Consider the following 21,758-nt stretch of genomic DNA (forward strand, 5'->3'; position numbering starts at 1 on the left):
TTCAAGCTTGTATAAGTGGCTTCTCTCCTCCACCTCCTTCCCGTCCTTATCTTGGTGGCTCTGATGAACACAGGCACACCACTTTTCATCCAGAATGACAAGACAGGAACTCTGAGCAACCTGTTCAGATTAAAGCTTGGAGCTTCAAGCAGTTGCTTGGCCTAAGAGTCACCTCTGTCAGCAAGAAACAAAGTCCCCTTTGTTCTGAGAAGTGATGTCTAGAGCTTTCTGGTGCCCTTGGCTTTTACCTTTTGAGCCAGCCTAGCTTTAGGCCCCACACTGTAGCTTGACCTCTGAGCTGTTAGTAACACGATCCCTTCCACAGCCTTCTTTCCAATTTCTAGGTTTTCTCTGCTCACAACACAAAGCATTAAGATTTTCATCAGTGTTTCCTTTAACCTTGCTTGGAGTTTAAGGGAAAAGTGGTACAGTAGTGTCAACCATGACACCCAGAAGCATAAAAATGATTAAAATGGATCATCTCTAAATGAACCCCAGTTCTATTTAAAGGAGAAAGGACAAGGGCACAAGGCTGTTCTACCATAGTCACCTTTACCAGTAGCTTGTCTATAGCTGGATAGTAGGTCACATCTGTTAAAGCATTTAATGGAACCTAGCAAGAATTCTCTTTATAGGAAAAGGTGACTTCCACTGAGGAATCTGAGTCAAAAAACAAGCATTTTCTGAGGAACAAATATATCCTTAGCACCATGACAGCAGCCAAACAGCATAGTGTCCAACAGACATCAGGAGACCAGCTCAAGGCTTCTGGTGTTCCAAAACAGCTCGAGCATTTGATACTTTGTGGGACATCCTAAATAGACATCCAATTAAATTAATGTTACTAATAACAAGTTTTTTTTCTTGGTCTGTTTCAGTATGGATATGATGAGCTGGAAGATTTCACTTCCTCTAAGCTTTCTCATACTCCCCTTTGACTCCTTGCTTCTGTAGTTCTCTCCCTGGAGGGAAGTCACTGAAGAAAGTAAGCAGGCTTCTGGACATCCGTGAAACCCCTTGTTCCTGAGGAGAACTGCTATTGGAAGAGGCACATTTTACCCCTCTTTGCGTGCGTGTCCATCAGTGAACAGGTACAGACTGGTGACTCCATAAAGACAAGACCCCAGCTCCACATGGGGTCTCCAGTGCCTCTGTCCATACACTTTATTCTCTTCACACACCTGTCCAGGCCTCTGGCTGCTCCCCTTTTATAAACATATGTCCTCCTTCAATTGCCATTTCCTTTTCAAAAAGGCTTTATTTCCCATCAGGGGTTAGCTTAACCCACAACCAGAATTGTCACCTGTCTTAACTTGTTTGGTTTTACATTCACCTTTGCTGTTGACACCAGCATTCTTGAAATGCAATAAGAATGGGTCTTCCTCCCCTCTGAACTCTGACCCAGTACCTCTGCCACTTTAAGGTTCAGAAGCCACTAGAAACCAACATAAAGTCCTTAATGGAAGAGGAGATGCTTGCTATTTAAAGGAAAATACAAAGCTAACAAATAAAATGTAGAAAAACTTAAGTGTTGACAAATTTGAGCTGTGGGGAAAGACTCCCAAGAAAGCACCTGTACATGCAGGAGCCCATAAACTGTGGCATTTACACACTGAAGGCAATGAAAGGTTCCAAACAAGATTTAACTAGTCTTCTGATTTGGCAGTGTTCAGGACCAACCATTACGAAAGGGAGGCGGAGGGATTGAGGCATTGAGGCTTCTCTCAAGTTGCACACGGGGTATTATTACCACCACCGTCAGGACAGAATGAAGATCTGTCTATTATAAGGTGTGAGAGGAAATGGCAGATTCAGAAGACCAGACTGTTCATGTATTTAGTAAGCACAGATAAAGATCTAATGCCACCAGTCAGCTTCTTACATTTTTATCTAGTCATTTGCTTTTTCAAATGCAGCAAACTTCTTTTTATTTTCATAATGAATGGCCCTGCCCAGTTGGCTGGTTGAGTTCTGGCTGCCTTGCAGTACCAGGGTCCTCCTAATCCATCCTCAACTGCTGAGTTCCAATGCCATGCCATTCTGTGAAATAGCAACAACGAGACTGCAAAGCTACAGAATGGACTGAATTCTGACCTCTATGCCGCATAACCTCTTGGGGCATCCACTACCTGTTGTGCCTATGAACCAGACAGCTAACTGCAGCTGGGGAAGAGACAGAACAAAGAGTTAACAGGCTCTACCAACTGTCTCCTTCTCAAAGACTGTCCTCTATGGTGCTTGTCACGTTCCACCCAACAACAGCTGCTCATGATAATCAATGTCTGACAGATCAGAGAAAGCCCTTAATGTGTCGCCAAGGGGCAGTTCAACAGATGGCACAATGACTTACAACCAGAATCATTAATTACAATCTCTTATTAGTCCCAAGGTACTATGCTGAAATGCTTCCTCAGTGAAAGATGAGCCCGTCAGACAAATGGCCGTCTGCTCCTGCTGATGACGTTCCCTTTAGGGTTCTGGTCAGTGCTGAATCTACAGGAAAGCCATACTACTGTCAGCTGTCTCCTATCTTCCACACTCAGGCTGGCTAGACCTCTGAAGCTCCTAGCACCTGTACCTATCACAGCACAGCTTCTATAATCACTGCAGGGAAGGACATGGCATTCCCTCTCTAGTCAGCTGACCACAGAATGACCAATGCAACAATCACCAGAGCTGGCTCAGTGTTCCCTCCCTCTGTGTCAGAGAATTTTCCCTGGTGGGAGAAGGGTGGCCTTCCACTCCCTTATCTACTAAGGGGGCTTCATGAGGTGTTTCTTGTGATCATTATGAGTTATTCTCTAACTCAGACCCCTCTGTCCTTCCCAAGAAACACAGAGGAGAAACTGCTAAGAAACTGCTAAGTCCAACAATGTGGGGCAGATGGAACCCCAACAGCCACACTGATGGCTCTGCTCCCAAGGACAAGGAGCTAAGCTGAGTTAAGAAGCAGATGGTGAGGGGATTCTAAACCCTTTCTTGCTGGACACACCGAGACACATGCTCTCAACACAGGAAAAATGGGTTCCTGCCCAGTTTGAATCAGGCTACACAAACACAACTGAACTTGTAGAATATGTACAGGAAGAGCTTGTAGGCAGGAGGCTTACTGGCAAGCATGTGTATATGTCAGAAATAAACCTCAAAACAATTCAGATTCCCAAATATAACCTTTTGCTGACCCTTCTGTATCTCAATTTATAATTTTTCAACTCTAAACTGTGAAGCAACTTTAAGATCCTAAATGCTGTGACTAAGAGGCCACTGTTTTCACAATGTGAGTTTTTCTTTCCTGGACATGTTAAAAACATGACTTCAACTCTTAACTAGGCTACAGTAATCACAGTTATCTGATGGATACTACTATCTCATTCATTTTCAGAAGATAAAAATAAAGGTTAATCCAGGAATAAAATGGGCTATAGGAAGGGCAATTCAGGCAATTTGGGTCTGTTTTGCAATGTACTCACTTCTAGCTTTTTCTCTTTTTCTGACAAAACCTCTTTCTGGTTTTGGGTATACTCCACCAGCATCCGAGCCAGCTGGCGCCGGTCTTCCAGTTCCGCTGCCAGGCGCCCGTTATATTCCGCTAGTAAGAGACATGCTTCATCTACCGTTTTTGAAAGACGTTCAGCTGCCTCTTTGTCTGAGTACAAATAAGAGCAGAAAACAGACAACATACAAATCACATAGGTATGATTGCAAACATTCCTGAAAGAAGGTTCACAGAATCCAAGAATAAACCAGAACCTGTGAACCAACAATGCTGGCCAGCCAAGAATCCAAAGGTGCCAACTCTGTCAACAAGACATATTTCTGAATTGCCTGAAGTAAGACAACTGGATGGGGCAGGAAAGCTGGCACGCTGAAAAGAGCTTCCAGCAAAAGCTCTCCAAACAACCAGCATACAGATATTTAGGGTCATCTGTGAAATGATTTCCCTTGCCTCTGAGAAGATGAAGTGTTTTTGCTTCTATTACTGCACTAAGAATACTTTTTCCACTGTTCTAAAGTAACAGAGCAAGCACTCACTCTTGGGCGTGGAGAGACTGAGAGAAAACAGGAGTTGTATGAGAGGCTCAAATATGGTCTCAGAAGGTGATCTGCAGAACTCTGTTCACCAGAGAAAAAGGCTGGCTCCTGGGAATGAGCTTGCCTCCCACACTTACAAAATATAGGGTCTGAAAAGGAGGAAGGGTCTTTCAAATGTATGTGAACATGACCCTCAGTGGAAATAGTTTATAAAAACACAAAAAAAGAAGCAGTACCACATGTGGTGGCTCATACTTGTAGGAGAACTGCCACAAATTCCAGTCATCCTGTTTATACAGCAAGATCCTAAAAACAACAACAACAAAACAAAACAGAAAAAAGAAGGGGGAAATATCTTTTTCTTATATGTGCAAAATATTCAGTGTTGCATTTTTAAAGTGCTGATCATTATTGAGAAGACTGAATTCATGTCCAAATAATGTGTCTTGTCACCCATGCTTTGGGGAGAGAAGAGCAAGCACTGAAGTGTAAGAATATAAAGAAGTGCTAAACAAAGGCTGGCCTAGCAAATGAGCAGAGACAAAAGGATGATTTAGATCCATAAGGAACTGCTGCAATTGTGTGGTGATGGTGTAAATGTAAACATGTGCATGTTGCTTTAAAAGGTCTTTTGGGGGCCGGAGAGGTGGCTCAGTGGTTAAGAGCACTTATTGCTGCTGTAGAGAACTTGGATTTGGTCCCCAGCACCCACATTAGGTAGCTCACAATCACCTGTAACTCCAGTTCTGGAGGATCCAATGAAATTTCGGCACCTGCAGACATGTGGTGCATGTAAATTCATGTAGGCACACATATACACATAAATAAAAAACTATTAAAAATAAATAAAAGCAAAAAGGTCTTTTGGGTGGAAATAGTAGCTTGATGCTTCGAAGCAGAGGGCACCAGAGCTGCCAGCAGTTCCACACACAGTTCCTCCAGGCAATGGAATTTAGGAAGTTCCAGCATAGAGCAGCTACCTGGTCCTTACTTGCCTCTGTGAATACCGGGAAATGAACTGCTGAGGGCTCTCTGATGCCCCCCCCACCTTGGGTTAGAGAACACACACCAGGGAAGGAGTGAGCAAAGCAAGGTGGGAAGAGGGCCTGGGACATAGGGCAGGGGACCAACTCGGCACAGACTGGCAACTCGGCCAGCGAGCAAGCTTGAGTGGCTACTTTCAGCTTTGCCAGCCCTAGACTACTGATCTCTTTATAAGAGTAATTGCTAGAGTACCTGTGGCAAAATGGCAAGGAAATACTATTTTTTAAGATTTAAGATAAAAAAATAAATTCTCACCCTGGAGAACTTGCATAAAGAAACTAGATCATTTATATAAGTAACTGGAACTCAGAAACTGCTTTTTATCACTCAAGGGTTACACAAAACCACAGGCTGGGAATCAGATTAGTGTCTTGCTCAACCACCATCAGTGAAGCGTCCTCCTACAGAACTAGTAGAGACACAACTGGACAGTGTACTGAGAGAAAGAGACTTTGGAACAACCAGGTCTAAATGAGATGTCTTCATCAAACCTGTCCCCTTAGGGCTCAGGGAACCCTGATGTTGTAAGAGCCAGTGGGGATGGAGGACACCAAGGAAACAGTGTCTTCCAAACACAACAGGACTGATGCACATGTGAGCTCACAGAGACTGTGTCAGCATGCATGGGAGCTATACAGGTCTGAGTCAGACAGGGCCCCAGTGCTGAGAGTGGAAGTGGACAAGAGCCCCCAACCCTAACTGTCTCCAAGCCTCAAATGTTCACAAAGGAAAGATTAGTTTTTTCCCAGTGGAGTCTCTCTGGACATACAAACCACATTTAAAGGCAGGCCCCATGCCCAGCAGTAGATGGTCAACACAAAACAAACTCAATGGTACTTTAGATGTTTTGTCCTGTGATGCCTTGTTTAGCTAAAATTCACCTTACTGATCTTTTGCTTATATATATATATGGGTTTCTGATTTTCTGTTTTTATATGTTTTGTTAATGTGTGCCTTTGTGTGTATTGTTTCTTATGTGTGTGTGTTTTTTTAATTATGGTTTATTTGTTCTTTTATTTGCCTGTTTGTTTTCAAGAGAGAAAGAAGTTATGGAGTTGACGGGTGGAGAAATAGGGAGGATCTGGGAAGAGGTGAGAGAGGGGAAACTGTGATCAGAATATATCATGAAAAAAATTCAACTAAAAAAAGGGGGAGTGTTATACAAAACCTGCAGTCCAAATGCAGAAGCAGATATTGCCTGGGACTGACTATGGCTGTGCTCTGGCCTGCCCTCCCCAAGCCTTGGTAAGCCTCCTGAAGCCAGTCCTCTACCTGGGCTCAGGAATCCTGCATTCCTGTGTTGACTCACTCAAACACTCAGTTTCCAATAGTCCCCAAGTTTCCCCTGTCCCCTCCATTTCTCTCCTTTCTTAAGATCCACCAGCACGGGAGGGAAACTGTAGCTGTCTCCTACCAGCTAGCACTTCTCAGCTATTACCTCACTTTCCTGCTCCCCTTAATAGCAAATTCAGGAGGCACTTACAGTCCCTGTAGCCAACCCCTCTCTCCTATGTCAAGAAGTTCACCCCAATCAGCCTTCCAGATTCTCAGTGTATAACCTTCCAATCTCTGTTGTGGAATATTTGTACACTGTGTGAAAATGTATTGCCGTGATTAGTGTAATAAAAAGCGAACAGCCAATAGCTAAGAAGAGGTTAGGCTAGACTTCTGGGAACAGAAAGCACTCTGGGAAAAAGAAGGGTGGAGTCTTGGAGGAAGCAACATTGGCATATGGAGAGATGAGGTAACAAGCCATGTGACAAAATGTAGATTAAAATAAATGAGTTAATTTAAGTTATAAGAGTTAATTAGCCTAAGTTAATGCTGAGCTTTCATAATTAATAATCTTCATGTCATTATTTGTGAGCTGTCAGCCCAAAGAAAAATCCGACTACAAATCACCTAAGAAAATATCTGAGCTTCTTCTATGTGCCTTGACTCTCAGACAGAAGGGAACAAAAGACAAGAACCATCCTCTGCCTTCAAGTCTGGGTTCTTAGTAGCAAGGGAAGTCATACTTCCCTTGTATTATTCACCAACTGAAGATCAGAACTACAAAGGAGGAAGTAGGGCACTGGGAGAGAGAAGATCAGCATTTTCAAGAAGGGGTTGGGAGAGGCTTCGCAGAGGTGGAAGGAGATAACAGATCCAAAGGAAGGGAGGCGCCAAGATTCCCATAGCAGAAAGCTTCCCCTAATCGATCACCTTTATCTCCTTCAGTGACTCGCTGCCCACCAACTCTGTTTCCTCCTTCTTAACATTTAATTCCCAAAAGGCTATGGACATGACACCAGGAACACCTGCCATACAGTGAGACTCAAAGATATGCCAACTGAAGGAAGTTTATGTCTCAGTAACTTTGACTTCCTTCAGGTGAACATGGAAGGAAGCCAGAGCAGTCAGATTAAGGGGCTGGAGGAGAAATGACCTTAAGAAAATGGAATGAAACTATTGGGTTTTTGCAATGAGAAGACCGTTCAATTTGCAGCCTAGGTTGGAATCCCCAAATCCATTTTATGTATGATTTTGGCCAAGATACCTAACTTTGCAAAGTCGCAATCCTTTCTTACAGATGAGAATACGATTATTCAAAGACTATCATGAGGCAAGAGTGTCTGGCCCAGAACATACTCTTTGAATGGTCAGTTTATACTTCATTCCTTTCTTCAACTGTTTATGCAGAAAGCAAGAACAGTGTCAACTCCTCTATTTGACCAGGAGTGACTATGGTGAGCTCAACAGCACACCTAGAATTCTTGGCACTGAATCACCTTCAAGCTTGTCAGTGTGTAGCATACATTTTTTCCCTTTTAGCAAAGGGTCCTGAGTTTATAGCCTATCCCTTCCTGGCCTCTACTGCTCTATACATACACAGTTTGTGCCATATTGCCAACAGATCTTATTTAGAGAGTGGCCATCTGTGACACCTCAGCATTTTTGCTGTAACTATTCTGATATCTATGTACATTCTGTTTTAAAAGCTCCTTTTGTTGTGGTTTACTTTTATCTATTTATTTCAGATTTTAATTTGGTTTTGTTTGTATGAGTGCTTGCCTGCATGTGTATAAGTACATCACCTGTGTGTCTGATGATGAAAGAGGTCAGAAGACAGCATCAGATTCCCCGGAACTGGTGCTACAGGTGATTATGCCACCATGTGGGTGCTGGGAACCAAACCTAGATCCTATGAAAGGGCAGTAAGAGCTCTTAACCACGGAGTCATTTCTCCAGCCTCCAGATTTATCTGTATTATTTTTATTTGTATGTATAAGTTCATGTGAGTATGCTTATGTGTGTAAGTATCCATGGAGGCGAAAAGACTGTATCAGATGCCCTGAGCTGGAGTTAAAGGTATCGTTAGCTTCCCAATGTGGGTGTCTAAAATGGAACCCCGTCCCCTGCAGGAGCAGGAAGTCCTCTCAGTGTGCAGCCACCTGTCCAGCCCTCTAAGCACTTCCTTGTTCAGCATGCCAAATGGCTTCACATGACAAGATGGCAGAGCACCCATCACACCCAAAGTTTCTGCCTAGGATATAGCATGACTACAGGTGGCTCCTCCTTTCCCATCTTTCGCCTATATGACCTAAATGACCTTCTTACCTGTTATTTTTTCCAGCAGCGACACATCTTGCACCTCCTGGGGCAGGGACGCAATCTTCTGTCGCACGGTAGCATCCCCTGACGCGGCATTTTCCAGATCCTGCAAAGCTTTGATTAGTTCCTCAGTCTATAAAGGCAAAGACAAGCAATATAATCCATTAAGATATAATGGAGTTAAAGAAAATTAGCTAGAGGCAAATTATAAAAAAAAAAAGGTCATTCTTAGCATTCAAAAAACAGGCCAAAAGTCACACAAACAACTATTGTTAATAGCAGGACTTTGTAGATGGAGATGATATGGATTCTAAAGACATGAAATTAATTGTTCTAAGCTGCAACACATAAACAAACCTTTACACAACTATTTTTTTAAATTAAAGAGTATATTTTTGGCAACTTAATATGGACTCTAGTTCATGCTGCTTAATTTCAAATGAAGCATTGTTTACAGTATAAAACAGTCTATAATAAAGAAAAAAGACAAAAAAGTACCAAAATGTTGAACAGCTGTGTGTTGACTGATTAAATTCTTTTTAGAGTTTGCTTTACAAAGTAAAGATCACTGCCAACATTAAATGTCAAACGAATTAACCCATTAGGAGTTAAAAACAAGAAAAGCATATTCTGCGTCTATCAAAGGGGCTTTCCTCAGCCATGAGAAAGCCCAGAATGCTGATAAGTGGCAGAGCACAACAAACCAAGAACAGCTGGCTCTGTAGGCAATAGTTAGATTACCCTGAAAGTTGATGATCTACGTTCCAACCCTTTAAAGGTTTTAGATGCAAAGATATGACCTAACATTGCTTTTATTTAATCCTATCTAATCCATTGTTTTAACATTACACAACACATACATGCTTCCTAGTTACCTATGTCCTGACCATGTTCATGTAGAATACAGTTAAGATGACATGAGGCAGTCTCATCCAACCAATAGGACATGGACAGCCAAGTATTATGGCATGCACTTGTCATCCCAGCACTGGAGAAGCTGAGGGCGGAGTATTGTTTTTTTTGAAATAGGATCTCACTATATAGCCAGGCTGACCTTAAACTACTGAGCCTGCTGCCTCAGACTCCCCAGTGCTAGTATTACAGGTGTAATCTGCCATAACAGGAAGATGTCAAGTCTAAGACCAGCTGGCATTACACAGTAAGACTCTTATCTCAAAACATTAAAAACAAACAAAAAAGGGACATGAATTATGACAGATCTGAATTCAAATAAAGATATTTGGCAAGTTAAAATGCTACTTAGTCTAGTTTTTTTTTGTGGCTCATTTTCTTGGATAGTAAACAGATGAACCAACCCAAACTTGTTTCATAAGGGGTTATCTAAGGCAAATGCACCCTTAAATACTAACTCCCTGCTGCAATACTTTCAACAGAGGCTATAGTGCAGTAAATTTACTATCGGCAGTTACAGGACTGTCCTTAGACAGTAATAAGTTGTTTGCTTATAAACAAGAATGTTATTAGCAAAAGGCACAGCAAAGTGATTCAGAACATCTTTATCATGCTATATAAATCTGCTTCTAAAGAATATTTTTCATTTTTAGGAGACAAAACCAATTCCAAATACTTTATAAAACAAACCCATTGTAAAGTCACCCTGTGAAAGGCAGGGTAAATTCGGATGTCTCAGAAGCTCTGGGTGAACTATTAGACCCACTGCCCTTTGACAAGCTACACTACTGGTAACAAGCGCCACCTCGTGGCCATGATCTTCTGTTAGAGGTCACCTGGAGTCATTTTGTGCCAAGGTCACATACCAAGAGGGGGCCGGCAGAAGGGTCTTGGGGAGAGTAACTTCCGGGGTAGTCATCATCTTCCTCCTCTTGTATCTGCTGAAAAGTTCGTTTCAGAGACTTCTTCTCTTCTGTTGCTAGGAAAATAATGTGACAAATGTGAGCTGCATGTCCTGCATAATCATCCAGTGCTCTGCACAATGACCGCAGGTAAGATCGGGGTGGGGTGGGGGAAGGTATTCAGTTTCAGAGATGGCTTCATGCCGACTTTCTTGCTAGTTCTTTTAAATTGGTGTAAATCCTTAGATTGAAGAGACAAAAAGGCTCCCAGTCTGTCATCTCAGATTGACTCTTTTGAGTCCAAGAAAATACTACTGGTAAGCATCTAAAACTGGTTATGTCCCAAGCTAACAGTTAGAACTTTCATTCCTTCAAAAGAAGTAAACAGTAAAATGGTAAGAAAAATGAGGCAATACAATGAAGTAAAGCAACATGTATGAGGGGGACAGAGAACACACTGCATATGAAACTGCTTTATTCTTTCCAAGGATCATGTTAGAAAATAAATAGGAGGGACAAATTCATAAATAAAACTGTCAAGGATTTCAAGTACAAATACTCTTTAAACTTTCTTTAAAACAGAATAAACATAATTTTAATGTAAAATTAAAAAAAAAACTATTACTGAAAAACATGATGGATTCTACTGGAAGAAATTACTTAAGTTTTCATTCTAGAATTAACTACTTTTGAGTCTGGCAAGTTGCATTCTTTATTATCTGTCCCCTGTGCTTTTATGTGATTATGATAGATGTGTTAATTCTAAAATCATTCCTATTGCATCACATCGGGCAACACAAAACAAGCACAAACAGCTGGGGAAATAAATCTAAATGATAAATCTGCATTTAAAAGAAGTATTGGACACCAAGTATGTGCAGAGCATAGTGATGCTTTCTTTACCTTCATCTTTCCAATAACTCTGACAGAACATTCCATTACAAGCAGAAAAGGACCCAGGGAGGTTAGACAACTCCCTGGCACAACACCAAAGCCCATACTCTTCCCACTGTACACAAACAACTAAGCACAGGTACCTTTTTCTGTCAAAAAGGGGGTACCAGGTACCTGCCTCGGAACTTGTTGCACCTACAGGGTAACTCACCAGAAAGGTGCACATACATTCACTTACATATCTTCTGGAACCAAGGATGCAGCTCCCATTTTCTATCTTATTCATTAATTAGCTATGTTAGACAGAAAGGCCAATCAATAGCATGAATTGTATTTTTTTTTCTTATAGTTTTGTTTGTTGGATGGAAGGGAGAAAATAGCCAGCCACATTTATGATAGAGACTGTCCCTGTTTTGCAGTGCTACGATGGAAAACAGCTCTCTCAGTTTAGTGAAATGACACAAGTCCCCAGCAGCAAGCACACTTCAGGTCTCACGGTCAGGTGTATTAACTCTGAGTCCTGGAATGAAGTGATTTCTCTAATATTTCAGAACCCAAATCACAACAATAACCAATCACTTCCTTTCTGCCATGTCTGGCAGTGACAGTCATGGTGTATCAGTTCCTCAGCCCACAAAGACAGGAGTGTGGATAGGTGTGTCATCCCATTTCTCAGTGATAGATACCATATGACATTTCATAAAAATAGTAAGTAGAGAACTGGCCATATGAACAACTTTTTCCTATCCTAGGAGCTAATATGGGACAAGCTACAAGGTGGTGAGATAATTTAAAATTAGCTTCCATGCTGGAAATGTATGAAAATGTTTGAGAATACAGTCATATTTAAAATAAATGATACACAGTCTTTTAAAAAATTTTGATTTTAAGGTCTTAATCAAAAATTTTTTTTCCATAAAAAAAAGTTAAAGCAAACAAAGAAGCTGCAGCTAAAGCCATAGTGGAACTGAATCTGAATAGCACTAAGAGGAGATGAGAAGTAAGAGCTTGAGTAAGGCTAACGTTGCAGAGGAGGCTAGTGCTGCCGTGAGGCTAACACTGCACAGAGGGGCCTAGTGATGCTGTGAGGCTAACACTGCACAGAGCCTAGTGATGCTGTGAGGATAACACTGCACAGAGGGGCCTAGTGATGCCATGAGGATAACACTGCACAGAGGGGCCTAGTGATGCTGTGAGGATAACACTGCACAGAGCCTAGTGATGCTGTGAGGCTAACACTGCACAGAGGGGCCTAGTGATGCTGTGAGGATAACACTGCACAGAGGGGCCTAGTGATGCTGTGAGGATAACACTGCACAGAGGGGCCTAGTGATGCTGTGAGGATAACACTGCACAGAAGGGCCTAGTGATGCTGTGAGGATAACACTGCACAGAGGGGCCTAGTGATGCCGTGAGGATAACACTGCACAGAGGAGCCTAGTGATGCTGTGAGGATAACACTGCACAGAGGGGCCTAGTGATGCTGTGAGGATAACACTGCACAGAAGGGCCAAGTGATGCCAAATTAGCAGTAAAAGTGAAGAAAGAGGATGATGGTGGAAGAAGTGACCCCACAGAAACACTTCACACTTAAGCAACTTTCAGAGTGTATTTGGTGACAAATAATGCAATCTCAGCCAGACAGAAGCTGAAACAGGGATTGAGAAATCAAGGCCAGCCAGGACTACACAGTAAGGTTCTGTCTCAAAATAAAATAAAAAGGGCAGAATACTTATCCGACACATGTGAAGCTCTGTCTAATACCCAGCCTTCAAAAAGTATTAAAATTAAAAAAGAACTCTCCCAGTTTTAAAACACTGAAGGCAGGACTTTTCAAACTACTCTCGGTACATTTCTTACAATGAAAGTAAATATTTCAATATTTCTCTTTTTTTTTTTCTAGTTCTAAGAATGGAACTTAAGGTCGGCCCTTGTTTAGCCTCATCCTAGACAATGGTTTATTGAGACAGGGTCTTGTTCAAGCTGGTCTTCCAATCCCAAGGTAGTCCAGACTGGCCTCAAACTAGCAATCCTCCTGCATCTGTCTCCTGAGTCCTGGAACTACAGGAATGTGCCAATGGGCACAAAAGCAACTGTTAATTTTACTGTCTTTTTCTTTTCACTATACATTTGTAGTCAGTGCTTTAACTGATAAAAAAAAAAAAGGCATAGAACTGCAATTTTCTACATGGATTATTACTAACTTCTTTTTGCAAAATTTCAATTTACAAGGTCATTTTGTAGTCTTGCAAAGCAAAGACTGATATATTGTTAAGAGGAAAAGCCACTAGAATATGATTTACATGTGAAGTACCCAATAGTACTCAGTGCACAGTAGCTGCTTAACGAGTGGTATGTGATATGACTCACACACACTCAGCCACTACAGCAATAAAAGTGCCATGTGAAAGGAGTGGCCACCAGAATAGGAATCTAAGATCAAAATAAAATTTACACTGTTGTGGCATTGACAAGGTAGCTCAGCGGTTAAGAACACTGGCTGTTCTTGCAGAGGACCCACGTCTATTCCTTTTATCCACACAGCAGCTCACAGCTATCTGTAACTCCAGTTCACATATACATAATTAAAAATTAAATAAACAAACAAAACCCTTTTTTAAAAAAAGTTCCAAATCTTTTACTGTAAAGGCAGATCCTACGAGTTGCCTGAAGATAATGAACTACCCATAAATCAATACTGCAATATGAACGAACTATTCAAATTTGGAAATAAGCCTCTGGGGAAGTCAAGGGTTTTTGGAAGGATGGTAGCAAATGACTTTGATCATCCAGGTCCTGAGAACACAAGAATGAGCTACCATGACTAACAGACCCAGGGAGCCTACTGAGTGTCTGTCTTTAAAGGATGAAGGGGAAGAGAAACAATCTTTAGACAACTGATGCCAGCACATGACACTGTTAACCTGTTAAAAAAGGTCAAACCCCAAAGGGGCCATTCCTAGCACAGCCACATCCGTGACTTACTCCCTGTGGTGTGCAATTGTTTCTCACTCCTCTGTGCTCTTTTCCAAAGCACCTAGCACAGCCCAACACATGTGTGCAGCAATGCCTGAACACACATTCCAACACTGGCTTCAAGCTTTCTTTAAGGCAAGAGCTCTCCTACTTGTCCCAGGCACTGTTTACAGAATTAACTGTAAGGCAGAGTACATCTCCCCCAAACTACATTTAGAGTGTAACTTCCAAAGGCTACAATGCTGTCCCTACTGGAACCCAAGGCAGAAAACAGCTTGCTTTTCAGAAGTATTTTTAAACAGTTCTAAGTAAAACAACAATGGCCCAAAACCTGAAAACACTTCCTTAGAAAGTCTCTTTCAGTTTACTGTAAAGTATATGTAATTTTAGAGCTGGAACAGACTGTAAAGAGTACAAATAATGGGTTGAAGACATGTTATTGTCATCCATGCTAATCCTGGGAGGTCTGACACAGAGGTGTGAATACAGCACCAGAGAACAAGGAGGAAATGGCTACATGGCCCACAGCAAGGAAGACACAGGAGCCAGGGTGGCATTCTTGGAGAATGTATTGCCACAAATGGAAGGGGTAGAAAGATATGTTGTGAAGAAGTGCAGCAAATGCAGAGAAAAGGGGCCAGAAAAGCAACCAGAGGCACAATCACAAACTCAGCCTGCCCAAAGAATCAGGGACATCGTGAGGGCATGGACTGGAAGAAGAATCTCCAAGTGGACTAGTTCACACCAGAAAGCCTCCTCAATTTGGTGACTTGATCCTGAGAAGTAAGTGTACATGGAATCAGATCATACTGACAGCTTAGGAGCTTGTCATGCCAACTAAAAGTAACCCACAACAGCTGGGCGGTGGTGGCACATGCCTTTAGTCCCAGCACTCGGGAGGCAGGCGCATCTCTGAGTTCAAGGCCAGCCTGGTCTACAGAGTGAGCACAACTAACCAGAGATTGAAAAATCAAACATGTGAACTTATTCTTTAGAGAAAGAAGTAACATGAGTTCTTAGGAACTTTAAAATTCACATACATACTTCCCCAGGATACCCTGGGCTCAGTAAAGACCAAAATCAATATAGACAATAAACTGACTATCATAAAAGTATAAAAAACTAGATTTATTATTAATAAAACCAAGTTCTAAAAAGGCAAGGAACTTATCCAAGGCCCTGCTGTGGTCAATGTCAGGGCCAAGACGAGGTATTCCTTAGTCAACCACAATTCTAAAGAACTTGGTTGTTCCTTTCCCTGTGTGAGGACAGTGCCTGAAGAGCAAGGAGGGCCAAAAGAACCCACAGGAAGTGAGGGAGTGAGAGCATGGCAGCATGAGCACAAGAACCAGGCCTGCCCACGGCGAGCACCGGGTAAATTCTCACCATCGCTCAGGATCATCTCTCGCTCTGAAGAGTCATAAAGCGGCTGGTGGATCACAGCAGCCACAGCAGCCCCCACTGCAGCTTTTCATGTGGGATTGGGAGGAGCAAAGACCAAGAGCTGTAAACATGTGGTGATGTTTCTACCTTTGGGGGGAGGGCTCTTGGAGTCCTCCATAGACAGCTTCAGCTGCTGTATGAACTCGCCGCCATACACACTTCGTTCTTGCCAGATGTTCAGCAATCTTTCTAAAGGTTTTTTACAGCCTTCATCTGCCTCTCTGCCCAGAAAAAAAATGAAAAGATAAGGATTAAGTTTTTGTTTTTAATTAGGACAGATCTACTTAAAAACAAAATCAACAACTAAATGATTAACATATTTAAAACAAGAATGTGATACACCCTGGGCTACTTGGGACTCCCAAATCTGGACAGAAATACATTCCTTCCATGGTGAGAGGCATCCCATAACCCGAGGAATCTTTTTTCCCCTTAGAAACATTGAGGGAATAGGAAAAAAAAGCCTATATGCCTAGTTCTAACAGACAGGAAACAAACAAAACCAAAACAAAATTAATTTATCAATTGTTGACAAATTGCCTTTTCAGAAGTCATCAATTTAAATAGAGTCCTAGACATATACTGGAAATTAAAATTAGCCAAACCTTTAAGGTTTTAAAAGCAAATGTTTAAATTCACTACATTAACACACCAACACCTTTACATGCATACATATATATGCCAAAAGTATTTTAACCTTAACTATTTTTCACAATCACTTTCACACTGAATTGAGCCTGAGTTCCCTGTTCACACTCATATATCTAATGAATAATCCTGGAACACACTGGAAATAATGCAATCTTTTTTCATTTATATCTGAAAGAAAAAGTTAAGTAATTATTTTCCTGGTGTGTTGCTCTTGAAACAGAATACACCTGACACAACACAGCGTTAATCTCTTACCCAGTCAACATATTGGCAGCAGACGAGCAGTAGACTTTCTGAAGAGACCCAGGCCCCCTGCCTGCCACCTGTGGGCTCCTGTGTACTCTGTTTAGTGAGAATGCATAAAAGCCAAATCTTAACACTGAGGACCTTAAGAAGGGTCACCTTAGGGCTCGAAAGATAGCTCAGCAAACAAATATGCTTATCTCCAAGCCTAACAACCTGATTTCCATTCTCTGAACCACACAGAAAAGCTTCCTGTCTCCCATGAGTGGGCCATGTCTCTCTCCAAATATATTAAATTAAAATATAAATATTAAAAATGGGAGATCTTGGGTTGGAGATGTAGCTTAGTTGACGTGCTCGTCTAGCCCTGGATTCAATCCCCAACACCGCAAAAGATAATCAAAGATAGTAATGTCTATGACCCCAACAATGGGGAGGTAAAGGCAAGAGGACCAGAAGTTCAAGGTCATCCATCCTCAGCTACACAGTGAGTTTGAGGCCAGATATACAAGACTATGCCAAAAGAAAAAACCTCCACATCATAGAGGCCAAGTCAAACGTCTTCACTAAGAACACTGAGAATACCAAATTCAACTGAGATGGCAACTCTACCCACTGTCAGCACTGACAACACTTCTGCAATGCCATGCTAATGGCTCAGCCTGGTCTGGCCAGATGTGCTACTTACAAATGACTAGTAGCAAATGAACTAAACTGAGATCAAAGTACTAAGTCAGGAAACGTATAAATTAATTTTTTATAATTTATAAGTCAGAAGTAAATCCTAGGAAAACAGGGAAATGCTTCTCTGGTACATCTTAAAGAGCTCAGCAATAAGCAAGCTCTGGTGTTTATGTGGAGACACTCAGAAATGAGTTACTCTCTCCCCTTCCTCTGTCAGCAACCTGATCCAAGCAGCAGCCATTTCTAACAGGTCTTCTCTGACAGCCTCCTTACCGCTCTTGCAGCTTCCCACCTGGTCCTCCTACAGCCTACTCCAGTTTTAATAATGTAATTTTAGTTGCTGTGGGAAGGCACTTCTTATTTTTTTCCATTCTTCTCAGAACAGACAGAGTCCTTACAAAGCCCTCAAGGCCTTTTCCACCTTACCCCAGGTCAGCTTTGCCCTGGGTGGCTCTCTATCCCACTCTCCCCTTCAGTAGCACTTCCCTAGTCCCCACAGTGACTAACACTTCTTGCCCCACCTTCATTTTGCTTCATATAACCTCTCTCTCACATGCTATACAGAATAGTTGTTTACTTGTTCCATATAAAAGCAATTTCTGAACACAGGGGCTTGTTTTTCCTCCCATAAAGACCATACTGGCTGAATAAATCTTTTTTGAAATAAAAAAATTTTTTTTTGAATTCTGTATAAAACATTTGACTTCTAACTTTTCTGCAAAGTCATTCAAGTCACAAATTAACTAAACTACCCGGTTTTGAAATAAGTCACTCCAGTGAAACAGAAGTCACTTCAACACCTAGAATCAGATACATGACCAAAAAAAAAGAAAAAAAAAAAAAAAAAAAGGCACCACCTTTTCAGGTTACACAGATTTCATTCTAAATTGAGGATTCTTGGGGCTGGAAATGTAGTTCATTTGGAATTCTTGCCTAACAAGTACAAAGCCCTGAGTTCAAGCACCAACCCCTGTATAAACTGGGAATGATGGTGCATGCCTGTAACCCCAGAACTCAAGGGGTAAAGGCAAGAGTTCAGCTCAAAGTCTTGCCTGGCTACACAAATACTTTAAGGTCAGCCTGGGCTACATGAAAACATGTCTCCAAACAAAACAAATAAATTATGTGTATATGAGAAATATATAAGTGAAAAAGTAATTTTAAAAATATTTGCTATTAAGCAATGGGGGAAAAAGAAATAATTACCCACAATGAATATGTATGTTGAATGTTTAATACATATTTTAGTTCTAATTAGATTCAACTTATGCTCACTTTTCTAATACAGATGTCCCAAACTGACCAAGCTGGGGCTGGAGAGATGGCTCAGTACTTAAGAACACTAGTTGGTCTTCCAAAGGTCCTGAGTTCAATTCCCAGCAACCACATGATGGCTCACAACCATCTGTAATCAGATCTGGTGCCCTCTTCGAGCCTGCAGGGATACATGTAGACAAAATACTGTATACATAATAAATAAATCTTTAAAAACAAAAATCAAAACAAACAAATAAATGATCAAGTCCTACGTGTAGTATGCTCACACAGAACTGTTTTTTCAAGAGTCAGCTGGACACCTAAGCCCTTGCCAAGCTAAACTTGGGAGCGTTCCTTTCTGTGCTTCAATGGTTTTTCTTTGAATATATATATTTTTTTATGTGTGTGCTTGTGTGTATTTTATATTTGTTTTTAATTTGTACATTAGTCTGATCACATATATAACAAGTCTGTGGTAGACATAGTAGAAGTAGAATCCTTTCTTCTAAAATGTCAGCTCTTCTTACAACACCTCATGCAAAGCAGGAACAGAAAATGTCTTCATAATTGTTCAAAAAAGAATTGATGAGGCTAGAGAGGTGGATCAGCAGTTAAGAGCACTTAGTCACAACAACCTCCGACTCTAGCTCCAGAGAGAATCTGTTGCTTCTGGCCTCCATAAGCACCTGGACTCATGTGTACATGTACTCCCATAGACACAAACTAAAAATAAACCTGATTTAAGTACTTAGGAGGCAGAGGCAGGTGGACCTCTGAGTCTGAAGCCAGTCTGGTCTATAGAGGGAGTTCCAGGACAGGCAGGGCTACACAGAGAAACAGAAACCAAAAAAGAAAGCAAAAGAAAGGAAAGGAAAGGAAAGGAAAGGAAAGGAAAGGAAAGGAAAGGAAAGGAAAGGAAAGGAAAGGAAAGGAAAGCAAAGGAAAGCAAAGGAAAGCAAAGGAAAGCAAAGGAAAGCAAAGGAAAGCAAAGGAAAGCAAAGGAAAGGAAAGGGGGAGGGAGGGGAGAGATTAATATAAATGTTATGTCCTAGAAAGGCCTTCTGTCAATGGTGGCTGCTAAAATCATTTGTGTATAAGTGGCCCCACAAAAAGTATCCAATACTGAAGACTCTGTCCCAGCCATGGGGGTGCTGTGGATAAAGGTGCTTACATCAGCAATGAATTCACAGCTGGATGGACCATTAGGGGATCTGCTTCAGAGGGACCCCTCCAATCCCTTCTCCTCTTTCCTGGCCATCATGAGGGCTCCAGCACACTCTGCCTCCTTACATTCCAAAAGAAGGTGAGCTGGCAGCAGGAACTGACACCTCTAGAATCATGAGCTCAGAGAGATCCTTAATCCTTTGCGTTATTTTTCCAGTGCCAGAAAGCTAAGACAGGAGCACACCCAGGGACTGAGGTTTCAGGATAATGCTCCACTTCCTACTGATCCTGGTGGTATGTGTCTCAACTGTATCAACAATATGGTTCTATGAGAATGACTCTTACTTTGCAAGAATAATGGCAGAGGTGCCTTCCACAAATCTCAGCTGAGTCTTCCCATCAGAATGAATTCCACACCTACTGTCACAATTACCCACATACCTTTCCCCTTTGCTGATTGCCTGTAGCCCTAGGTGTAGCAATCACAGCTATGAGTCCTCCTAGGAGGTTACCCACCTGGGAGAAGTACACAGACCCACAAACAACAAAGTATCATGTATTTGGCAATAAATCCTAATTTACCTCTCAAGAAGTGAAGTCTAGGATCAGAAAAGATGACTCAGTGGGTAAAAGTATATGCCATCAAGTCTGAAATCTTGGAGTTCAATCCCTGGGACCCACATGGTGGAAGGAATGAACTGACTTGTGAAAACTATCCTCTGACCTCCACATGTTTGCTGTAGCACATGCACAGACACACGAGTGTATACACACACACACACACAAATGTGGTTTTTTAAAAAAAATAAGGAATGGGGCTGGAGAGATGGCTCAGAGGTTAAGAGCACTACCTGCTCTTCCAGAGGTCCTGAGTTCAATTCCCAGCATGATGGCTCATAACCATCCGTTATGAGATCTGATGCCCTTTTCTGGTGTGCAGATATACATGGAAGCAGAATGTTGTATACATAATAAATAAAATAAAATCTAAAAAAAATTAAGGAATTGGGGGTGGTGCTGGAGAAATAGTTCAGCAGTTCACAGTATTGGCTGCTTTTTCAAAGGACCCAGATTCCTTTCTCAGCTTCCCACATTCTGGGAATCTTCCCAGAGTCCCACATGGCAGCTCACAACTGCCAATAATTCCAGTTACAGGGAATCTGATGCCCTGTGTGGTCTCTGTGATACTAGGCACATATGTGGTACACAGGCATGCATGCAAGCAAAGTGCCCATATACATAAAATAATAAAAAAATTAAAGGCGGGCACTGGTGACGCAAAGCCTTTAATCCCAGCACAAGGCAGACAGATCTCTGTGACTTTGAGGCCAGCCTGGTCTACAGAGCGAGTTCCAGGACAGGCTCCAAAGCAATACAGAGAAACCCTGTCTTGAAAAAACAAACAAAAAAATTTAAAACTCTCTATGAATTTTAAGCTACTTTACCCATGTGCCTATCCAATAATTTCTCTTGGAACACTAACCAGCCATCTCAAACTTAACATGGCCAAACTAAAACAAAACTCATTTCCTCCATCAAATCTTCTCCCCTTATCTTCAGTTCAGTCAACAGTACCATTAGCCATCCACTTACATTAAACATTTCTCTCTTCCCACACTACCAACTCCCACTTAATTCCAACACATTGTGTAAATTTTAAAGGGGAGAAGACACTATCTACAGAGTAAGCATTCAATAAATAGACACAGCCTTCTCACTGCAAATGTCTTAACTGACCTCATCTTAGCCAACACCACAGCAATACCTTCCAAACTCAGGCTTTCTTGCGCTTCACAACCCATTCTCCATACAAGCCTTTTACACACACACACACACACACAGACACACACACACAGAGTATGCCTGCATGTGCAAGCAATTTGAGTACATGTAAGTGTGTGTTCACACATGTGTCTACGCATGCAGAGGCTCACGGTTGACATTAGGTGCTTTCCTCAATTG

The 21,758-nt window shown here is 41.7% G+C and overlaps 1 protein-coding gene and 1 long non-coding RNA gene across 4 annotated transcripts in view; one reads left to right on the plus strand and one right to left on the minus strand.

Annotated features, from left to right (window-relative positions):
* Positions 1 to 8,168, plus strand: part of LOC103158756 — a 41,056-nt gene extending 32,888 nt beyond the window's left edge. Inside the window, exons 2-3 of the long non-coding RNA XR_003486458.2 lie at positions 955 to 1,091; positions 2,383 to 8,168. This is a non-coding gene — a long non-coding RNA (uncharacterized LOC103158756). The remainder of the gene's footprint in view (positions 1 to 954; positions 1,092 to 2,382) is intronic.
* Rprd1b (regulation of nuclear pre-mRNA domain containing 1B) overlaps positions 1 to 21,758 on the minus strand; it is a 49,751-nt gene that overhangs the window by 17,043 nt on the left and 10,950 nt on the right. For all 3 annotated transcript variants that reach the window (XM_027421254.2, XM_027421256.2, XM_027421255.2), the window contains 4 exons: positions 15,885 to 16,018; positions 10,449 to 10,561; positions 8,677 to 8,803; positions 3,471 to 3,646 (listed from right to left, as the gene is read on the minus strand). In XM_027421254.2, coding sequence (XP_027277055.1) covers positions 3,471 to 3,646; positions 8,677 to 8,803; positions 10,449 to 10,561; positions 15,885 to 16,018 — 550 coding nt within the window. The remainder of the gene's footprint in view (positions 1 to 3,470; positions 3,647 to 8,676; positions 8,804 to 10,448; positions 10,562 to 15,884; positions 16,019 to 21,758) is intronic.

Source organism: Cricetulus griseus, chromosome 6 (genome assembly GCF_003668045.3).
Source record: "Cricetulus griseus strain 17A/GY chromosome 6, alternate assembly CriGri-PICRH-1.0, whole genome shotgun sequence".
NCBI classification, from domain to species: domain Eukaryota; kingdom Metazoa; phylum Chordata; class Mammalia; order Rodentia; family Cricetidae; genus Cricetulus; species Cricetulus griseus.